Source organism: Passer domesticus, chromosome 1 (assembly GCF_036417665.1).
Source record: "Passer domesticus isolate bPasDom1 chromosome 1, bPasDom1.hap1, whole genome shotgun sequence".
In the NCBI taxonomy this organism is placed as follows: domain Eukaryota; kingdom Metazoa; phylum Chordata; class Aves; order Passeriformes; family Passeridae; genus Passer; species Passer domesticus.
The window spans coordinates 89077784-89100954 of NC_087474.1; the positions used below are offsets into that span (position 1 = coordinate 89077784).

Consider the following 23171-nt stretch of genomic DNA (forward strand, 5'->3'; position numbering starts at 1 on the left):
GCTGTTACTAAAAAAGTAAGAATATGCCAGATAAACTTAAAGAAGAAAGGGAGAACTTCTGGTTTAGCAGTAAGTCATTGCATATAGCTCAGTTTTGGAACCCTAAAGCCTGAATCGCTTTTCAGTCTTTTCTGAGGTGAATCATAGATTCACATAATCATTTAGGTTAAAAACAATCAAGATCATCTAGTCCAACCATTAACTCAGCACTGCAAATTCCACCAGTAAGTGCTGCATCTGCACACCTTTTAAATACCTTCAGGGATGGTGACTCCACCAATTCCCTGGCAACCCATTCCAGTGCTTGATAACCTTTTCGGTGAAGAGTTTTTTCATAATATCTAACCTAAACCTCCCCTGACATAACATGAGGCCATTTCCACCCGTTCTACCACTTGTTACTTGGGACAAGAGACCAACTCTCACCTGGCTACAGATGTCTTTTAGGCAGTTGTAGAGAGTGATACGGTCACCCCTGAGCCTCCTTTCCTCCAGGCTAAACCCCAGCTACTTCAGCTGCTCCTCTCAGGACTTGTACTCCAGACCCTTCCCCAGTCCATTGCCCTTCTCTGGCCTTGCTCCAGCACCTCAATGTCCTTCTTGTAGTGAGGGACCCAGAACTGAGCAGAGGATCTGAGTACTCACCATTGCCAAGCAGAGGGGGAAGATCACTGCCCTGGTCCTGCTGGCCACACTGTTGCTGATACAGGCCAGGATGCCACTGGCCTTCTTGGCTACCTGGGCACACGCTGGCTCATGTTCAGCTGGCTGTAGACAATTGCTTTTCCAATAGCCAGCTTTCCAGCCACTCTTCCCCAGGCCTGTAGCATTGCACGGACTTGTTGTGACAGTAACACAGGACCCAGCACTTGACCTTGCTTAAGCTTGTGTTAGATCTATGAAATGGTATAAATTGGTTCTACATAAAGATTTTAAGTTAGTAAAAGATGTCCACATTCCTAATAGATTTTATTGTACTTTGTTTCCTTCTTCCAAGACTTCCCCCTGCAGAGCCCCAAGAACATGTGGCCGTGCAAAAACTCCTTCACAAATATTTCAAATTTTTTGTTGTCCTAAATGTGAAATGGCCAGCTGAAATGCCTAGCTTGTTTTGGGCCTTAGCCAACTACACACATGGGGAAACTTCTTGACCTTTTCAGCGTTGTCTGTGTAATTTTCTTGAAGCTAAAACATTGTACTCTTCAGATGTTAGTTATGAACCTGTGTGGTTTCTTAAAATTAGATCCAAGAATGATTACTCTTTGAGGAACAGATAGTGCCACAGAACAATAAAGAAGTATTTGTTTGAAATGGTTTCATAATAAATTATACTTAGTATTCCTGACCTTCTTGATCAAATATTTTTGTCTCAAATATTTTTGTGCTTTTTTTAGAATGATTTTTACATGAGATACCACATTAGAAATTTTTGTTTTAGGCTACCTTGGGTACACATAACACTTCTGTTCCTGCATCACTTAAGAGTCTTCCTCAATATTGTTAGAACAAGCTTACCATGATTTATTTCATATTCTTATCTTTATGTTTGTGGTGATTCCTCCTTTTCCTGTCTTCATTTCTCATCCCAATTTAGTTGATATAATGTCCTTACTGAGACTACAGTAGTTGTTCCCATTCCCAGTAATTAAATGTAAAGGCAGGACGCCTAAAAACTTTATCATGCTATGTGCTTTTTTTTGTTTGCTGTAGCCTTGTTTTTTTCTCTAGCTTGTTACTCTCATGTGTTACACTCTGAAGGAGATGAGGTTTCTCCAGCACAGAAGAAACTCTTGCCAAGGCAAACCTTGACAAACGATGAGAAACCTTGATGAGGCAACACTTGACTAATTTTGGCTGCTTTTACAGAAGTTCTGATTTGTCAGTGTACAGTTATGTTGCCACTGAAAGAATAATACTAGGAATCAAGGCAGTGAAATATAGCAGCTCTGTGGTGTTACCAGCACACCTTTGCTGGCCTGCAGCCTGCATAAAACACATAATTACATTGGACAGCATTAATTCATACTGGTGTTCATTACCTAACTGCATGATTGTCACTTTGGCCTCTTTCAGATAAGAAGACAAGGCGGAATACAATTACTGGTGGACCTATTGGACCATCGGATGACAGAAGTCCACCGTAGTGCCTGTGGAGCTTTGAGGAACTTGGTATACGGGAAAGCAAATGATGACAACAAAATAGCTCTGAAAAACTGTGGTGGTATCCCAGCATTAGTACGGTTACTCCGCAAGACTACAGATTTGGAAATCAGAGAACTGGTCACAGGTTTGAATTTTTCAATACTTTTTGTTCAAACTCTCTGTCAGTCTTGCAAGCACAGTTCTGTGCCACATGCCACTTGCTCCATCAGTAACCATTGTTTGCCATAACAAAAAGCTTTCAAGCCCTTTGGGTTTATGTAGTGTATGAATGGCTTTCAGTATCATGCAGTTTACAGATATAGGTATGGTTTATGCCTTTCGTTGCTGGTTCACTTTGTTCTTGGTTAGCCATGAGTGCTCTTGGGGGAGATGTGTTCCACACATGGATATGTTGTGGTGACAATCCTCTGCTCTCCCTCCTGTCTGGTGTAGGGCTGGCCAGGCAAGAGTCATATTTTGCTGAATTTACTTAGAAACTGTTACTCATTGCTTTTATATCCTATGTAGTGATGTTGTGAGAGGGAGGATTTGTTCAGGGTATTTCTAGCTTTCTTGGGGTTCTTACAGGAAAGTGGAAAAGTGTGTTGGAGAGGTGGACATCATCTTCTGAAGCCTTTTGTCTGAAATTTGATAGCATGCTATGTGATGTGTTGCGCACAGAGCATGCAGGTAGTGGTGGTTTATTTCTTTCTTGATGTAGGAGGATCTGGTCTTTTTAAGACTGTGTGAATTTTTTCCTTTCTGAAATTCAAGGGATAGGGAAGGGGTGGTGGTGTTCAGGAATACAGGAATGGTGTCAAGCAGGACTGATATGAAATGCTTGGAGTTGTTTTTTTACCTTGCCCTTAAGCTAGCGTATTTAATATGTAAAACAGAAGCAAGGTAGAGGGTTTTTTTTCACTTTGTGATTTCATTCTATTTGGTGATTATTTAACATTATAAATCAAAAATATTTTCATTATCCTGTTTCCAGTTTTCAATTGTATTTTCATTATGACTTTCCTACTAAAATATATAAGAAAATTTGTCATTTCTGTCACGAATCATCAGAGTACACGTTATCATCTATGTTTGTGCAGAAATTACTTACCCTTGTACATCAGGCCTCATTTAGGATACATGGATAAGATTATCATCTTTTGGTTGAGTCCAGGTTTCTTCCTTGAGGGTGTTTGAATAAACTGCATGGTGTTTATTAAATGTAGGTTTTTTTATATTAAATTTTGTTTCTTAGTTACAACAGTTATCACCTCCTACTTGTTAGTCAGGATTAATGGGGCAGAGATACAGGTTACATGAGCTGGGATCGTGCCTCCTGTGGAGTGACAGAATTACTGACAGATCTAATAAAGTGTAACCACTGCTTCATATTCAGCAGACTTGTTTGTCTCTTGGTTGTGTTGTCAGTGTCCTGGCTCCAGGGAACATTCTGCCTATTTATTCTGAGGTGTAAGTGGCAAACTGCTAATACACCTCAGCAGTCACTGTGGCACTTCCCATGCCATCTGTAGATGGAACACATAATGTCATTAGGTCATTTAAAATATATATACTGGGCTACAGTTTACAGTACCATTGCACAGTATGCTGTTAAATATTCCCAAATTCCTACTGAAAGAAAGGATGTTTCTTTTCTAGTATGCCCTCACAGTGTTATTACCAAGAGAAGTAGGTATTGACCATCAGTGGTGGGCAGTAACCTGCCTTTGTACAGGTAGATGCAGCTCCCAGGGATGGTGAGCATCAGGAGTGCTGGATGTGTATGAAAGAGGAGAAGACCAAGATGGTGACCCTGAGGAATGGAATCAAAGTCAGTGGTATTTCAAGATTTTATTCCTCAGCCTGTTTTTGTATTGGAGTTTTTTGTTTGTTTTTAATAGCCAGTACATCCCAGAAGGCCACTGCTTGCCCTGGCACACAGTGCCCCGTTTTCTGAAAAGCAGATGTTTTGTGCCTTTCAGGATGCAGATCACTGGCCCTTGCTTTCAAAATGCAGATGTGTTTGTAGTAGTGTACTGCAAAGCTTCCTTCCAAAGCAAGGGTCATAGCTGCAGTTCTCATCTTGCATCTCTTAGGAAATAGGCTGAAGTCATGTATCTGAATCAGTTCTCCTTTCCTTTTTATTTTCGTGAAGTTTTGTAGTGTGACAGCTGAATTCCTTCTTTCTGTCCTTTCTGGGGAATGAAAGGTAGCTCCTGCAGCAGCTCCCTTGGTAATAAAAAGATTTGACTTGGTGGCAGGCATAAGGAAAAACAAAAAGTTCCTCGTGCTTTCCATCAGCCTTCCTGAGCTGAGGTGGCAGGAAGGTAATTATTTCAGTAGGGGCTCCACAGCCTGGAGGAGATGTAGAGAAAATAATAACAAATGTCTGTTTTGGAAATAAACATAATACCTTGAGCCTTTCCATCTCATGTTCATTGTGCATCCTGTCTGTATAAAGGCTGCTCTTGTTTGTTAGTTTTAGAGAGGACACAAAGTTCATGCCTTAGGAATTCATACAGGCTCTGACATGGCTGCCCTTAAATAGTCATCCACATTTGTCGGCAGAGCACTTGTCTTAGGTGGGGAAGTATTGTTATCTCTGTCTTACAGATGGGGAACTGAGCCTATCAAGTGTAAATGACCTGTCCAGAAGTCTGGCAAGATGAGGGTGTGAGGGAAGCTGTAAGGGAAGAAATACGGCCTGGAGAGGTTTCTGAGCAGCTCAATTTGTCTGGCAGTAGTGAAGCATTCATTGCCTGCCCCAAGTACCGTGAAGCACTTGCCCAGCAGAGCAAAAGTTCTGATATTAGTTTCTTCCTCAAACATGCACTTGCTCTTCCTTCTTGTTGCTCTTCTCTAAGTAGATTATAACTTCAATTTCTGTCAATCTCAAGACTGGTTTTGGAAGGGTATTTAAACCTGCAGACCAGCTTTTTAGCCCCCATAGTTCCTTGATTGTCAGGATTGCCTTCAGCACCATTTGTGGCTTGTCCTCTTTTCTAGAGATTTCTTTCTGCCATAGTCTCTCCAAAACAGAATTTTTTGCTTTTTCCTTTATCTTGTCTTTCTCATCCTCAGCACCAGAGCTCATGAGCTAATACTGGAAAACCTTACCATGCTCAAATTTTTGGATTGCACAAACTTAACCTTAGAGCAAAGTGTTAGAGTTTCAAGGCTGCCTTATTTCAAGGAAATGGTTTCAGTGCAGGCTCCCATGTAGAAGCTCTGAGGGAAATGTGCTGCCTGGCTGTTATGAAATTAAATGGTGTTAATGCCCATGAAATATTTCCTAAGATATGGAAAGATTATTCATACAGAAACACTTGCACAGTTACAGGTTTTTACTAGAAGAACATGGATAAAAATTAGGTATGCCCATGAATATACACATTTGGGCAAAAGTGAAATACTCTGATAGAAATAGAGATGCTGGCATGGCCTTCAGCCTCTGGTAGTTTCCAGAGACTCAAGGAGAGCCTGAATCACAATGTAAGTCTGTAAATTAAAAGAACTAAGTGTAAGCTGAATGCAACACACTTAATCTAGCCATTTTTTACCCCAGCACTGTGCTGCCAGTTTCCACAGTAGCACCTGTTAATGGGAAAAAATAAAAGCCTTCTATTTTAAAATAATTAAATGTTAACACTTTTCTAATAAATACAAATAGAGAGGAGCACAGTACAAAATTAGCACAGATCCTGCAGATGGTAGAAAGAAATGTTTTCACTTGGTAATAATGACAATGAGTAACTGATTTCTGATTCTCTTCCCTTTAACAAGTTAATTATGAACCCTTCCACATTATAAAATTCTATTTTATAATGTTTTCTATTTGTTTTACTGTCAGGGAAAAAAAAAACATGGAAAAATCTGACATTTTAGCAAGGATAACAGAGGAATCCCATGGATGCCTTGTGCAGAAGGTGAGGTCAAGCAGCTGTTGCTAGATCCTTTCCAACTCAGGCTGTTCTGTGATTCAGCTTATGCTTGCTCCTTTTTCCATCAGCTTGATTGGTTAACTGGTTACCTGTCTGAGATAAAATCGTTTAAACTGCTATTCTTTTCAGTTTTGACAAACAAGATCCTTCACAGCTAGAATGACAGTTTCTGCCTATAAACAATGAGGTAGCTGGATTTAAGTAACTGCTTATAAAGAGGGCCCTTGTATGACTGCATCACCTGTTTAAAATCTGTAAATACCATTTCTGATTGAAAGGTAAAAGTGGATAATCCACTTTTAGAAAGTACATGATGATAAAGAGCTGCAGCTCTAAATAATGTTGGAGAAACTGTTTTTTCCTGTGGTAGCAGCCAGTCTCCTGCTTATTTTGGTTGACAGTAAAGTGTCAGAGATTTAACTATTGTCTACTGTAAATATATAAATTATAAAAATTAGCACATAAAAAAATTATAAAGCAGAAACTAACACTGTACATATATACTAAATATAGATAGGTAGATACTGACTCCATGTACTTCATTCCCATTTTGATTCACTGAATTAAATGGCATATATTCCATTCCTGCAAAATACTACAAGATACTGTGTACAAAATGTTTCTTACAAAGAAGCACTAATTCTCCAAGTGTCCTTAGCCCACAGTCAAGCTGGAGAGGGAAAAATTTCATTTGCTTCCCAGACTTGGGATTCCAGCATCCATTAGTCTTGTGTTTAATTTCAGCTGTGGCCAGTTCGTGTTTTGGCCTGGTTGGTCCCCTGTTTTCACCCCATGTTATGCAATATTATTACAGAGTCCTGTTGCAGTTTTAGTAGCTGCCATATGTTTATAAGGAGGGGTTTATAACCTTATGGATAATCTCTCAGTGTCACTGAAAGCAATTACATCTTAGTTCACCTTAGATCTATCTGGCCTGAGTTCAGGTGAAAGTTCCTTTGGATTGCATGCTGCTTCTTAGCATGTGCATAAATTATTGGCAGATTGGTCAAGTCACTCCAGAAGGCCCCTTTGAGCTCTGTATCTGCCTTTGCTAATCTGTGTAGCTGTAAGTTAGTGAGCCTGCAATGATATATAAAGCATGTTTAAGGGAGTATTCTGTTTAAATGGACCTTTTAGCTCACTTCAGTGGAAGACCTAATTGGATTTCATTTTTTTAAAGTAATTCTGGCCAATTATTTAGGATTTTTTACTTCCTAGTCCAATGGCAGTTCTTCTGTTGGGGGTTCCCAAAGTCAAAATCACATGCCTGGAATTGTTTTCTATTTGTAATGTTATTTTCTAATTGGACTTTGTAAGGTATTACACTTGTGATTTTTTTATATACATGTTATTTAACAATATTATGGCAAAGGGTTGACTGTTTAGTACTTAGGATCGTGAAGCAGTTTAATTCAATAATTTAATAGTTTTCTGCAAAAGTGCCCTTGACATACCTTAGTTACTGGAGTGTGTAAACACAGATGTGAGATTTTATTATGATATAAACATTCATTTGGAGGTGGCACCTATTTGTAACCTTATTCCTCTCTGGAAATTTGATTTGAAAATGAATAAAGACTCTTTTATCCCATTCTGAGAAGACTTTCCCACAGCCTTAAGTAAAAAAGAACCAAACTCTTCTATGAGTTCTGTATTCTCATAGTATTTCACCTTGATGTAATTCCTTAAATCTCTATTATATCCCTTTTCCTTTGCAGGTTTATATTAGGTGTTGCTCCAGTATTGCTCATATTAAGTATCCCATTTCTTAACTGTATTCAAGCTTTGTAATGGAGCAACGTAAGTATAAGGAAGCCTCACCAGAGAAAGGCCTAATTGATTAGTAGCTTTTGATATGTAATGTAAAAAGATAGATAGGAAGATAAATGTACAAAGTGGCTTGCTCTTGGAACCAAAGAGATTGTTTCAGCATTACACAAACTGAAAATCAGATTATAAAAATACATGTTTAAGGTTCAGATACATATCCTGCCTATCACAAGCTTTTCAAACAGACAACATGAAAAGCCATATATGTGTGTTTAAATTGTCACAATGGCATAATCATGCTCTAAGACTGCTGCTACAAGATTGACATAGCTTTGGTTCAATATATATGTCTAGCTAAGAGAATAAGACTGCCAAATATCCTTTGGGGCCCATAACTATATAGTAAAACAAAATAGAGATGTGCAGCTCCTCTGCCTCCAGTATCTGATTACTGTGTCCTGTCAAGTCAAGGAAATTAGAAAGGTTAAAGCATGGAGTTAGATAACTGCAAGCACAGAACTCTGCTTTCAGAAGTGATGATTTTGATTTTGACAGGGAAATAGGTTCATTCATTTCTTACTGAGTGTCTGCTCTGCACATAAGCGAATTCTCTTTAGTAACTTCAAACAAGTGTTGTGAGGAACTCTGCCAAGCACAGAGGCAGGTGCCTTACAGACTTGAATTATTTTTTCACCAACAGATTTAGGATAAGATTAACAAATTTCAAATTACTTGCCTGGGCACTAAAGTTTGCTTGTATTTTTTAAATGATTTTTATTCAAAATGGGGATTTAAAGGGTATTAGCTCTAATAAACCTTTCCTACTCCTTCATTAAATGGATGTAATTGCAAGTACAATATCCTACCACAATCAATTTTAAAAGTTGATTAAAGCTTATGAAGTAATTTACTTCTAATTAGGTGTTTTAAATAAAAGTTGTTTTCAACATTAACAAGATTATTTGTGTGATGAAAATTCCTATCTATTTACTCTGGATCGAAGCCAGTGGCTGAATAAGGAATTACATATTGTAATTTCTTCAATATTAATTTCTTCCAGGATAAGAGCCTTTTCAGTTCCCAGAGGTTACCTTGTAATTTGACTCCCTCCTTTTGCTTGAGATACTTCTAAGCAAACCTCCTCACTTCAACCTCTACCCTGAGTTCTGTGGACCACTGAGAATTTAAAAAAAAATGTACAACTCTATCTAATCCCCTCCAAGTCTCAGCTTGCTTTTGAAACAATGTGTTTCATCTCACAGCCAAAACTTTGCACAGGCTGGCTTATCATTTTATACTGTTACATCTAAAATCTTCTGGGGGGGACAAAAGGAATCCAAGGGTTTGTTTAACTCAGAAAGACTACTTGTTACTGCTACCTTCATAAAATTGGGCATAATCCAGACCATTATCAAAACTGAGCAAAAGCAAAATAAATGAAGGCATGTGGTCTGCAGAAGCAGCTCCTCAAGTTAATCTCACTGAAGGTCCAAGTGCCACAACACAACTTCAAGCAACTCCACCAAGGAAGTAAAAACCCCGTGGCAGGGTCAGTGGGCTGCATGGCAACTCTGTTTTTCCACCCCAGCATCAGTTATTTTGAGGTTTTACAGACAGTCTCCAAAAAGTCATTATTACATCATGATAATTTTCATAAAGTACTTAAATGTTATATTTTGTACTGTTTGTACAGACTAATACGCTGTCCTTTCATAGTCAGTGGATGTGCCAGGCCAGGCACTGCTGTGTGTTGTACTTTACAGTATGATTCTACAGTGTGGCAGAGTTTAAATTTTAGATTTTAACTTCACCTACAGAAAATACTGCCATCATTTCCAGGAGCGTAGAAGTGATTTTCAAACAAATTCAGAGCAGGAATTAATTGGCATTTTATACAGTTTTCATATGAACCCAGTGTGGAACCACTCACCAAAATGCCAAATCTTTGTAGTCATTTTCCTTGCAAAACAGGAAGGTAAAAGGTTCTACAGCTTACACTCATGTGATGTTGGAAAACTGTTTTCCAGCCTCTAGGCTGTGACATCTTCAAGAAATTCCAGAGTCATTCAAAACACATCCAATTTATAGTTCATATGTACCAGCAAATCTAGAAGTAATTTAATAAATTGTGTAATATTTCTTCAGAAATGATGCTGTCTTATCAAATAACACTTAGGCAAACAATGTTGACAGTTTTACTGGATCATTTTATACCATATCTATTACAATTTTACTGCCTAATTATAAAACAATCTTTGCCCCCTTTCTCAATATGTTGTCACTATTTTGGCTCTGAAAATGGGAAAACCCACTGATGGAATCTGTAGCCTTCATGAAGAGTTATTCTCAACTTTTTCTGAATCATCAGATTAACTTCTTCACCCCCTGCTGCTCCCAGTTAAATAAGAAGATGTGTTAAAATAGATAACTTTCTCAAATCTTACGCCCTGATTTCTTAGCAACAGGCTGGGGTACTGATTTATGCTGCAAGGTGTTAAATCCAAAAGATTTTTAGAGGTAGAAGGGAATGTACTGTTACACAGCAATACAAAACCTTCCCCAGGCTTGCAGTGCCTCTTTCCCAGGAGGTGAATGTGGCAGAGGAGAACAAGTCACTGGGTGCTGAAGTCTCTGCTGGGCACAGTGCAATGCTCCTGGTAGGGCAGTCTCTCTCCTCTCGCTTAGGGATCTTCTTGGGGGTGGTTTAACCTGTTTTCTCATCACAGCCTGCTTCTTTCTCCCTATTTCCCAGGCAAATTCACATTCACTTGTCCTGCACCTTCAGTACCAACACAAAACCCAAGGTAGTTCCTTGTTGCTCTCCTTTTCTCTCTAAGCGGGGAGTAACTCTTTTTCTCTGGTACAGTGAGATGCATCTTCTATAGAAAATCCATTCAAGTTTTGCTCATGTTTCAATTCATGGATCAGTGAAACTGATTTCATAATTTGCTTGTTAATATACTACATAAAAATTTTCTTTTTTCTTTTTTTACTTCAGTCATATTTTAAGTTTAAGAGGATATATCAAACATGGTAATCTGGAGTGATAAATAGAGGGCATCTGTTGCAGCATATGGCTTGACATAGGAGCTGCATTGAACTTTTTTAGCAAGTAGTAATTCTTTGGAAAAAGTCAGCTGGACATACAGTTTTGATGGGCCTGCCTCAATGATGGAGTATTAAAATGCTTGCAGTTTAAAACCACTTTGTAGTTTGAAACGTTTGAGATTTGCCACACCAAGTACTTAAATTTTATTTTGAACATGGTTTTTTTGTTTAGAAAAAGATTGGAATAGTTCCCTTGTCATTTACAAAATGAAAGTTTGAGGTTATGGTGAAACATGTTCATTCTGTGGTCAAATTACTGTTTTCACTATGCCCAGGAATTTTATTTTTATTTTTTTTAAATTTTGTTGTTTGTAAGTTCAAAGGTCGACTTCCCTTCTTCTCTCCCAAATGTTATTTACATTTAATGTTATTTACAGTGCTCTCTTTTTCTTAGGCAACAATTTGGTTAGTAAATGTTTCCTTCTTTTTTCTTTTTTAGTAACTATATACCAAGCCTTTCATTTTGCACATAGATGCAATTTTATAGATAGGACTAACTTTCTAAATGTTTCTTTTTAGAAAGGAGTTTTGCATTTAGAGATGTAACTTAAGGTTCAGCTTTAGTTGTAACATTTTTATTCTCTGTATTAGGGTCTGTTATCAAACATATGTTTTGATTTTGGGTACTAATACAGGTGTAAGCACTGAAAAACATCTTGCCATTCATATATATCCATCCTTGTTAGATTCCCATCTTTTCTAATAAAGTACTTAATTTGGAATGGCATTGCCATTAGTCATGTGTTAGGATAAAACTTTTTTGGAAAGCAGTTGATATATTTTTTCTGTATTTCTGTCACTTAGAATGAATTGGTTTTAGTTTGGCTTCAGTGTTTAACAGGACTCAATTGAATTTCATCAGCCAGGAAAGGAAGTGAAGCAGGAACCACTGATCTTTCTGCAGTAACCTTGGTCAACTCTCCTAGTATTTCCTCTGCTGTTTAACATGAAGGCTAATAACTCTCTAACGTTCTTGGCTGACACGTCTTCCCTTCCACAGTTATGTGTTAATTTTCAGTGTACAGCAGAAAAAGACGAGCAACCTTAAGTCAAAATTCAGTCCCATTAGAGAAATACAATACTGCAGTAGCATTTGGGTGGAACTTGGTCTTAATCAATACTAAAATTGGCCCCTCCTTTTTGTTTTAACAAAATCCAATATGTAATTTTCGGATGAAAAGAGAAGCAATTGAGGAAAAAAAGGGCTAGTTTTTCAGAGGAATTATTTCTATTTTTTTATACTCTATGCAGTCTTGTATTTTTTTGTAGTCAAGATCAGCTGTATTTTTTGTAAGAAAACAAAAAACCCTACACCATAATAATCGTTCTCCTCTCTGGAAGCTTTTCCCTTGTAAGGCTATGAGTGGATGCGAAGGCAAAAAAATTATTGCTGCAACTTTGCTTAGCCTTCCATAAGCTCCTACCTGCTCATGGCTTTTATTGAAACTAAGTATTTCTCAATGTGGACTTTTCCTACATCAGCTTATGCACAGATAGCAAACCACCTCTGTGCATGTCAACCAGTGAATTACAGCAAGGTATGCATAGGTACTCATTCACAAACCAGATAAATATTACAAGAACATTGGTGAAAGTTCCTCATCTGTTACGCCAATTTTTACCTTACTTTCACAGTGTGCTTTTAAGGAGATTCCCTCTGAGCTGTGTGTTGTTCAGGTGCCAGAACTTTTCAAATCAGCCACTTTTTCTTTCCTACAGAAAGTCTGTTACTGAGCCAGTTTCTCACGGTTGAGCTGGTTGTGAAGTCTTACTGCACTTTGTATTAAGAAATGTTGTGGTTGGTATTCAGCATCTCTGCAGCAGAACTGCTGTAATCTATCGAGAGCCCACATCTGCTGCCAGGGAGCAGATCCAGCTCTGCAGAGCAGCCTTGCAATTACAGCACGGCCTCCAAGCAGCAGCCAGCAAATGACTTTCCTAGCACTTGGGAGCTTGGGGTAGAAGTTGTTTTTCCTAAGGATTCCAGCAAAAGATCCCTTGTGCTTGGCTTCTGTGCAGGGTATTTAGCACTCAGATTTCAATCTTAATTGTCATGTTCATAAGGGGAACTCCCAGTAGTATTTCTGTGCCTTCAGCATATAAAGAAAAATGCCTGCCAATGCTTTGGTGTCTATTTGTGGGATGCAGTCTCTCTGCACTATGAAATGGGTTTCTGCATCACTCCATGACCAAACTATTAAGTTATCATGGAAAAGGAGAACCCGGATGTATTAGAATACTTTCATATTTTTATTTTTACAGAGAATGTGAAAAAAGCAATATTTTAATATAATTGAAAGTTGGCTTAAACATCTCTTATTGAGAAGAATCAAAGTTTCGTTTCTCCAAACAGTATTTGTTTATTTATAATCTTTTTACCATATAATTTATTTTTAAAAACATAGTGGCAGGGGCAATGCTTTTTGGAAAAGATTACTTTTCCAGTTTAATGGTTTCCATTTATATTTGCAGTCTAAGTTGTTCTGAGAGGTTTGTTTTTTATATATAAGTCATAATTTGAGGTCGCATTAAATTATGAGCTAAATAGTTGTTTAGACTTGCCTGGTTTTGCATATGTTCTCTTGCTATGATGGTATTTTTTGCATAGATGTATGTGATCTCTACTTTCTTAGCTTTGAATGGAATAAGGATAGCATGTGGCTTATCAGGTCTTGATAAGTTATGTCTGACTATAGACATACATATACCAGTTCTAACTAAAACACCAGCACAAAAATGCACTGAAGTCTTTAATCAGCACAAGTTTGAGCTCCAGCCTGATTGAGAGATTATGAGGTTTTCACTCTGACTGCTCCAATAAATTGAGCAACCCATTGACCATAGCAGTTGTATGGCCTCTGATAAACTGCTCCAGAAGATGCACCTTGATGACGTAAGATCTCCAGAATAAACATTCTTGTAGTCTTCTCTAAGAATCCTTCATCTGATGTCTGCAGACTGATACTCAGACCCAAAATTCATCTTCTAACTGGAATCAACTGAATATTTTCAATACCTGTCTATCCTTAGTTTTAAACTTAAAATGTGATTGCAAGATACTTTTTTACTGTATTTCCATTTTTTATATGTAAGAGTGAAAAACCTCAACCTGCAAAAAAGAATTATTCAGTCTGCTGCAGCTCTTTTTGTCTTTCTACAATCTTCCAATATAACCAAAAAAATGACCTGAAAATGGGGACACAAAATGCTTAATCTGAATGCCTCACAGCTTTAAAAGCAAGAAGAAGATAAGATATGAATGACAGTGATTTAAGAGATGTTCAGCACTGATTAGTTCTTTATTTCATACCTCTCACAAGAGTCAGTGTACAGATGGTAAACAGTTGAGTTGGACTGTTGGGTTGTTAGGTGGATCCCACTCTTTGTCATTGGTCACTGGTGAGTCCAGTCCCTAACCTTCCTGTGGGCAGCTGATGACAATGCAAATTCTCCAGAGGTCAGTCAAGGCACCTCTGAGGCTATTGCAGAGTTGCTTCTTGTGCTCAGAAACCCACTTCAGGCAGGGCTTTCAGAGTATTCTGAAAGCTTCTTACAGTAGCCCTAAAGGGCATGTCATGAATGCACGCTTGGAAAATAATGTTCAGAATCACGTGGTGAAAAGGTGGCTCTGTAATGGAAGGTGTGTCAGGTAAAGGATTTATTTTACTGTCATTCTCCCTTGCAAAGTTAAGGCAATGGATCATCTTCTCAGATCCCACATAAATCTAGCTCCAGGTTATCCTCAGCAAAAACAGTGAGAAGTGAATTGCCAGTGCCCTTTCATAATTGCAAATTCTTAATTAAGAAGGTTACAAGGAGATGTGTAGAATGCCAACATCAGCACGTAGCAGACTGCACTGCTTGGGAGAATAAATTTTAACGTGTCAGTAGAAAATTTTTGGTTCATGTGGTTGGTAGTATTCAGTCTCACAATTAGATAAAACGCATTGTTCTGGGGTGTAAGAGGATTATCTCACTCTCTAGAACTGTGAGGAGTAAAAACTTGGACGAAGGCATCAGGCTTACTGGGCAATGCTTCTGCCTTGACTTAAATTTGCTCGCTTCTGCCTTGACTTAAAATGATTTTAGGAGAAAGTGTAATAGCAATTTTAGCTTGGTGCTCTTATTCTAAAGATTTCATTTTCCAGTTAGAGAAATCAGAGAGAAAGAGGGCTTAAATAATATTTCTAGGCTCAACTGTTGCTGAATACCATGATGTTTATGTGAGTTTACTTTAAATTAGCAAGAACCTGAAGTGAATAGAAAATAGTTTTGACATACATGTTCTTAAGCATTTTGCTAGATGGGGTTCTTATGTTTGCTTCTTTTGTATTCTTTTCTGCTTTTGCAGTTCATAACTACTTCTTGAAACCCAAAGTATTGTTTTGTTGCCATCAAAACACTCTCTTCTGCTTCAGTTTTGAAGTAGGACTTCTTCACAAAGTTACAGCGCATTGTCTTGCATAAGAACTAAATTGAACCTCAAAGGGGGAAAGATTTGCATTCTGATTCTCTGCTTTTATACCATTTACATCTATCTAGCTAAATGTAAAAAAAAAAAAAGGCAACCATATTGTTGTTTTTTACTGACGAGACCCAGCAAAATGCTAGGTATTTCAAGAATACTAGACATGCCATTAAAGCTTTCCAAGAGCAAGAACACATAGAAAAGCAAGTATAGTATAAATATCTTTATGAAAGTCTTTATTCCTTTAAATATGGAATTCCTTTTCATAAAGACATTCAGAACAGAATTCAAACAAAGACTCTTTTCCCTTTAAAGTAGCAATCCTTAGTGAAAAAAGAGCATTATTAAAATGAACATTTTTCTTATTTCTGGGGTTTTTTGTCTACAGCTAAAGTTGGTCTGCCTCATGCAGATCATGTTAATGGGTATTTTTTACTAGTTTACTGATCAAAATTTTATATTAAACTGTGTAACTACCATTGCAGACAGTCACACAAAATAATTGAAACATGAAATGGTGTAACCGAAACAGTCTCCCCATAGAGGTAATTAATTTTAAAGGGAAATCCAAAAATGTTAAGTTGATTCCTGTTAATTATACTGCTCTGTTAAAGCACAGAATGCTAAGGAAAATCTTGAACAAGTAGTGTTCTTGCTGCTTGTATTTATAAATAACTGAGTCTGTGTTCCTAAGGCCTTCCTTCAGCATTTTCCTCCCACAACACTGACTTGGATTTTTTGCAGTGTTTGTAGTTGTATCCTATATACAATGCGGATGATGATGGTAGTAATTCTTCTCTTTTGGTTGAAAACTTTGATAGATGAAAAACCAAAACTCAATTTTGCCACTCAAGGTTAGGTGTGAGGCCAGGCTACTGTCCTTTGGGAAGGCGAGTAGGGAGGAGTAGGATTGGATTCTACAGAAAAAAGGATTCATGTTGGCAAGGGGAGGTGCATGATGAGCCAGGCTTCCTTTTCCAGCTACTCCTGGGAGGGTCCTGAGCTAAAAGATCACTGGTTCTTCAGAACAGCAAATTGTCCTCTAGCTTCCCCCAGCAATAAGATCTGCTCAGCAGCCACAGGCACTTGGCGCAGCTCAAAAGTCACACGTGCTTTTCCAGCAAATACACAAACACGTAAATATGGGAATAGAAAGCAGTGTGTCTTTTGCTCCTAACAGTTTTCTGCCTGCCTTCTGTGTGGCACAATTGCAGTGACCTTGAGCTTTGCAGATGCACTTAGAAAACTTCGGCTCTCGATTTCTCTTCTTTTTCTTTGGCGCATTACGAGTTGCAATGGAAGAGATTTTGGTTTTCTTAAAATCAGAATTTTGTAAACAAAAAATTACAGTATTCTCTAACTTTGCGTAGCTAAATATTTACAACATATTATATTACTTGCTGAAAGTATTACTGTATCAGGTTGTGGAGGAAGTACTTTTGCTTGTAGTACCAACAAGCCTAGACAGTTACTTCCATTGCAGTGAAGATCACAGGGCTGGAGTTTTGTTCTCTCAATGTATGTCTACCAACAGTGAAAATTCTAGTGTAAATCAGAACCTGTTTTCTGCTACTGGTTTTTATTAATTTTACTTGGAAGGAAGATATCTGAAGACCAAACCCTAAAAATTTCCTTGTAATAGTCCTTCATTCCATGTGTGCTTCACAGCCTGTGTACACCTAGATCCTAACCAGCTGCTCAGATTTTAGGCAGAGCACAGAAATTTCCAGTGTTGCTGTGAATACTTGTTTGGCATTTAAAGCTGTATTCCCACTGCAGAAATTTACAGGTGTCATTCAGCCCCATCTACAGTGTGGTCTGTTTTATCTTTTGGCAGAAACAGCTAAATTAAACACACCAATGCTGTGAAATATATTGGTTTGTATTGGGTTTTAAAAAAAAAAAAAAAAAAATTCAAACTTTTTTTGGAGAAGTGTTAATTATTAGTAATTTTTCTTTTTGTAGGAGTTCTCTGGAATCTATCCTCCTGTGATGCACTGAAAATGCCAATCATCCAGGATGCCCTTGCAGTGTTGACCAATGCAGTGATCATCCCTCACTCTGGATGGGAAAACTCTCCACTCCAGGATGATCATAAAATACAGCTCCATTCATCACAGGTGCTGCGCAATGCCACTGGGTGCCTAAGGTGGGTACCTCAAAACCTTTACTTTAATCATCTTGCTTTTGTTTGAATTCGTATTCCTCATTCTTAGTCATCTATAAACTAAACAATTGGCTGGTCCATCAAGAAAATGATGACTTTCAGTGGTGTAAACCTAAAGTTGGAAATTAATTAGAAGGCAAGCTTCAGGTCATTAAAAAACAATCTTTAGAAGGGGTGTTGGTGGTTTTCTGTTTTTCTTTTCTTAGCTGTTTTCATTCAAGCTTATATATGACATATATTTTCTCTCTTGTAGATTTGTGGTTTTTCCCCATTTGCTAAAATAAAGTCAGTATGTTCTCACTATTACATCAGATTTAATCAGTACAAAAAATAATGAAGATATTCACAAAAAGTAACATGTCTTTATGATTCCAGATGCCATTGCTGGAGTTATGATAAATTTTTAAAGTAGATTTTTAATGCTCTGGCAAGAAGAGTATTTCAGTGAGAGACCAATCAATTTAACATTTTTCAACCAAAGGACTTAAATAAATCATTAAAAAATATGATAACTATTTATGTTTGTGTTTCTATGCCAAACTTGTATATGCAATGCAAAGGTGCATTTATATAAATATGTGCAATTTGATCTGCCCATTCCTAAAAGTCACTGTAGATGTGAAAATGAAAGTAGAATGAGTAAGAAGAGTTTCACTTCTGACAAAATCTTACTAAAGGATAGAGTCATAGCAATTTCTGAATTCCAATGCATATCATTTTTGTGAAATGTTTTAAGATAATAGGCAGGTTCTTTTTAAGTGTAGCTTTTTTTTTCTCCAGATATATTGGAGAAAATAATCTGTAATCTATCCCAGAGATATGAAAATAGGTTAGTTAATATTTTTACATCACAGAAAATAACATAATGAATAGTAAGTGTTTGGAAGGCAATCAGTGTTGTATGCTGCATCCAAAGAAGATATATATTAAACAGCTAAATGAAAAAGTGATAGGAGGCAAAGTAGAATAGCAATATTTTTTATGCATCTGTAGCAAGCAGTTTTTGTCTTTGTGCTCTTTCATCAAATGAAATGTCTCCCTTTCCAAAGTTATATTTGAAAAGTTTAAGGGGAAAAAGTAATAAATATTATTGACAGTTTATATGCAATCAGAAGAGAATGAAAGATAGAAGATAATAGCTTCCATAATGCAAATATGGAATTAAATGCAGTATTGCAGTATTGGATCCAATCCAGGTGTGATTGTGTGAATACCAGCTATCTTAGGGTATGTGACTGAAGCCAGGTGTTTGTACCTGAATTGTTTAGACTTTTTTTGAAAAGAGTTTATGCTATAATTGTGTTGCATTGCATTCAAATCACTACCAAAAAAAAGTTGCTAGGAGGTGACAGAAGGTGTTACATGAAGACCTTTACTACATTAAAAGTCTCACATTTCCAGTATTTCATGTGTCTCAGTTAAAGAGCTACCTCTGAAAGAAACTTCTGGTAAAAATTTGGGGCTTCACAGTGTCCCCTCTCTCAGTGAGCATATCCAGTGTTGATCTCCCCTCACCATAAGCTCCATCTTCCTGTTAATTTTTCTCAACTGCTTCTCAGGGACCAATGCTCATCCCAGATCCTGCAGACTTCAGTTTTTCCTACCTCTTAGTTGATGGATTCATTGCACATGGGTCTTGAAATCTTTCTTCTTTCTTTTTTTTTCCTTGTGAGTGTGTGTGCACGCCCATTTGCAAACTGATGTGAGCTTACTGTAGCCTGCACTCTGGGTCAGCCTGAGGACTGGGGCCACGTGAGAAGGGTACGTTGCCTGATGGGATACACACTGCTTTGCAGCAAGGCTTACTACCAAGCGCTTGATGGGATGCTGGCATAGCAGAATGGCTTCTGGTCAGCTCGTGCAAAATAAGCTCATATCTGCCTGCAAAAGACTGTGCATATTATAACTCCTGAATCCTTCCCTGGTAGCTGTAGCAGCAGCTCAAACTGCTGTCCTGAGCAGCTTGGTCTTCCTTCTAAGCCCTTCAGTCATAGTACAGCTTTTTAATATCTTTCTGATATCAAACCCTCACTATTTCCCAAATGCATCTTTCTATCCTCCCTAGTGGCTTCAGATATTTTTTTGGCCTCCATCCATCTTCTTTAGATAGTCCCATCCCACTGAGTCTCTGTGGATGCTCTTTGGCAGAGCAAGAACATTTGGAGAGGGTTGAAACTTACTTCTGCTTCACACCAGTGGTAACTTATCTTGCTTACTTTTCCCCACTGTTGAAAATATCTCTCTCTATGCAAAATGTCAAATATGAAATTGTGCAAGAGAGAAAAGTGCAAGCTCACCTCTGAGAAGGTAACTGGTTTCTTCTGTTCAATTCATGTAATACACTGGGACCATAGACTGGAGGAAAGAGCAGGTGTCAGAATGGAAAGAAAATTATGTGAAGGTGGTTGGAGTCTTGCTCTGTTCAGGTGAAATACCCACCACCCTCAATAAACTGAACAGCTTTCACACTTTCCACTTGGATCTAGTTACAAGACCTGTATTTCTGTTTCAAGATCTCAGTGGACAAGGGAGGTAAATCAAGAAGATCTAATGTGGTTGCTAGCTGAGGTTGTGCTGTGCTTATTTGCTAAATGGAAAGTCCATTGTCATCTTCCATGGGAGAATTTATTCTAAGACTCTGGTTTGGTTGTCCTCTGCTGGGTTTTTTTCCTGTTTTTGCTAGAGCTCATTTTGAGGTGATGCAGTTAAAATTCACTTGCATTGGGATTACCAGTGACAGTGCTGAGTATCAGAGGAAGCATAGTGGTGTTCAGGATACTTGACAAATTATGAATATCTAACGTTGGCAGATTTTAGAGACTTCAGGTTGTCTTACATATACATATTACATACATTTTAATGCTAACAAATATGCCAGAAGGATTTGGGTTTGAGGGTTTTTCAGTCTTCTGTGACTCTGGTTGTCTGGTGTATTCACTGCTGAAAAGGTTAAATAATATCTGAGAGGTGATGTAATATAATCCACCCCATAGACAATGCTAGTAAGTAGTTTACAATGACCATTACACAGGAATAGTCAGATCTTTGGTTTGTGTTTTGTCACAATAGTATACGAATTATTATTCCTTCTGCTGATCTTTGTTTTCTCAGTTTCTTGATGAGAATTTCTTATGATTTTTCAATTTAAAAGTTGGTTATTATCTACAATTTTTAGTACTCATGCTTACCCATTATCTTTCTTAACCACATTCTTATGTCTGTAACTCCAGTCATCCATTAATGCATCTGAAATCACATAAAAAGCAGCAGCAATACCTTCTTCTCCTGGTATTTACTCTTTTCCTTAAAGATGTTATTTACAAATTGCACTTTGCATACTTTTCTGATTTGAAAAAAGAAAGTATTTTAATACAATATTGTGCAAATTAATTTTGAAAATAATTAATAACTGTAACACTTTGAAATTGTTTAGATAATTCAAAGATCTAGATACAGAATTATGGCTATCACTTGCAAATTTAATCTAAATAGTCAGTTTTCATAAATTGCCAGACCTCAGTGTGACATGTTGGAATAATCACCCAATTTAGTTGCCTCCCCAGTGAGATACTAGTACCTTACCTCATTAAGCTCTGGTAAAGTTAGACTTCTTTTTTTTTCCTTTTGTATTTTAGCTGTGACTCTTTTACTTGTGTTAGGGAAATACTGTATCTTTGATTTATAATTTCTGATTCACTTAAACAAATTAGGGATAATCAGGTGAAAACTTAATGTGTAATCCCAGTTGTTAGTGCAAGGGGGTTTGCAATCCTCAGTCTTAAATTTAAAAAACAGCAGGAGAGACATTGAATAATGTTGTCTTAACCTGAAACGTCAAGGTTACTTATTACAAAACTATAAATCTCTATCCAGAGATTTATTTGAAAAAATTGCAGACAAAAAAATTTTCAAAAGTGTTTTCCTCATGTAGAGTCTGGAACCTTGTTCCAGAACCTATTAATTTAAAATGAATTTAAGTTAAATGAATACAATCTGAGGGCTTTAAAGAATTTTAAGACTTCACTGTTTTAAATTCTAATGCGGGTTTAGACACAGAACTCTTAAATTATTTTTGTTTCCTCCTTTTGTTGTATCTAATTCTTAATTATTCACTGAAAGTACAGGGACAACTGTGAAAATCAAAGACCTGTTAAAATATTTTGCTTTGCACCATTAATCTATTAGAAATTGTATGGGCATATTATTCAAGAAGTTTTTTATTTAGAAAGCTCCATATCTTCCCAAGTTGCATACTTCATACTTTTTACTTGTAAAACCTTTAACAAAATACCTTATTATTTTCAATTCTTTTTCTACTGAATAAATATGTAACAAGCTCTCAAAGTAGAAGAGCAAAGGGGAAAAGTGCTTTTAAAACGTGCCTTGCATAACTGACCCAGTAGTATTTTCTGGATAGATCAGCTTTTGGAAGGAATAAATTGCCTTGTTGAAACAACTTTTGTTAGCTGTGAAACCTGAATATCAAATGTTTTCAACTGGTTTGCGGGTGAGTGATGTATCTCACAGAGATTTACATCCAATGCATTTGTCTCATTATCTTATATCTTCTCCAGTTCTTTTCTAAACATCCAAAGTCTATTGACTCCTGTCCTTAGGAACTTCTGTTTTCAATAGAACATTCTGCTGCATACGGACAAAATAAGACATGGGAACAGCATCAAATAAATTACTCAGACTGTATTTGTCATCTGTTCAGTTTCTAGAGAAATATACGTGTACACACGTGTATGTGAGACATGTTTGAGACCAAACTGATTCATGTATGTATGTGCATAGGTGTAGGTGCGTTTGTGTTGTATACATTCAGATATAGGAAGGATGATTATGGAAGCCATGACACCGTTCTGTCTTCACTGGCTGCTGTAAGCTCTGAATATCTGCTGTTGAGTGTAAATGCAGCTGGCTTATTACAGTAGGACCAGAACCGCTGTTGCTGATTTTGTGATTCTCCTGTTAACAGTGCAGTCATGTTTTGTCCGTCTCTGTTGATGCTGTGGTGGATATAGAGATTTTGGATTTACCAACCCACCTCAGCTCTTTCCATGCTTTTCTAGAACCTAGGAGCTCTTCTCAGGCTCTGACCATGCATTGTTGTCCATCAGAAAGCCCACATTTTCTCTCAGAAAAAAACCTGTCAGAATGCAAAGTTAGGACAAAACTCAAATGAATTGTGTATTTCCACAGACAGCCTCCTCAAGGGAGGGACTTCAGGATTGAAGTTACTACAAGCAGTTCCCACAAGCCAAAATGGGTAAAAACACAGGAAATATAAAAGTCAGTCTGCAGGAAAATGTGTATTTCACCTTTTCAAGAATCTAAGTTCCAGCCTAGAAAAGACTCACAAACCAAGTGAGAGGCCACAAAAATTGCATTCCAGTTAAGCCTAAAGTTTTGAAGGTGAATTTCTGCAAGATATTAAAGAGATTGTTCCTTCCTGAATGCTGCAATTTTTCAGAAATGTAGCTGAAATAAAAGTCTAATGTTAAGACTCAGGGGGAGAGAGAGATTTTAGTAGGAATAGATCAGTGTCCCCTGATTACTGCTGTAATATTTT

At 37.4% G+C, this 23171-nt stretch overlaps 1 protein-coding gene across 7 annotated transcripts in view; it reads left to right on the plus strand.

Moving 5' to 3' along the window:
- Nucleotides 1–23171, plus strand: part of CTNND2 (catenin delta 2) — a 638555-nt gene that overhangs the window by 495486 nt on the left and 119898 nt on the right. For all 7 annotated transcript variants that reach the window (XM_064428418.1, XM_064428428.1, XM_064428464.1 and 4 more), the window contains 2 exons: nucleotides 2074–2287; nucleotides 17395–17578. In XM_064428418.1, coding sequence (XP_064284488.1) covers nucleotides 2074–2287; nucleotides 17395–17578 — 398 coding nt within the window. The remainder of the gene's footprint in view (nucleotides 1–2073; nucleotides 2288–17394; nucleotides 17579–23171) is intronic.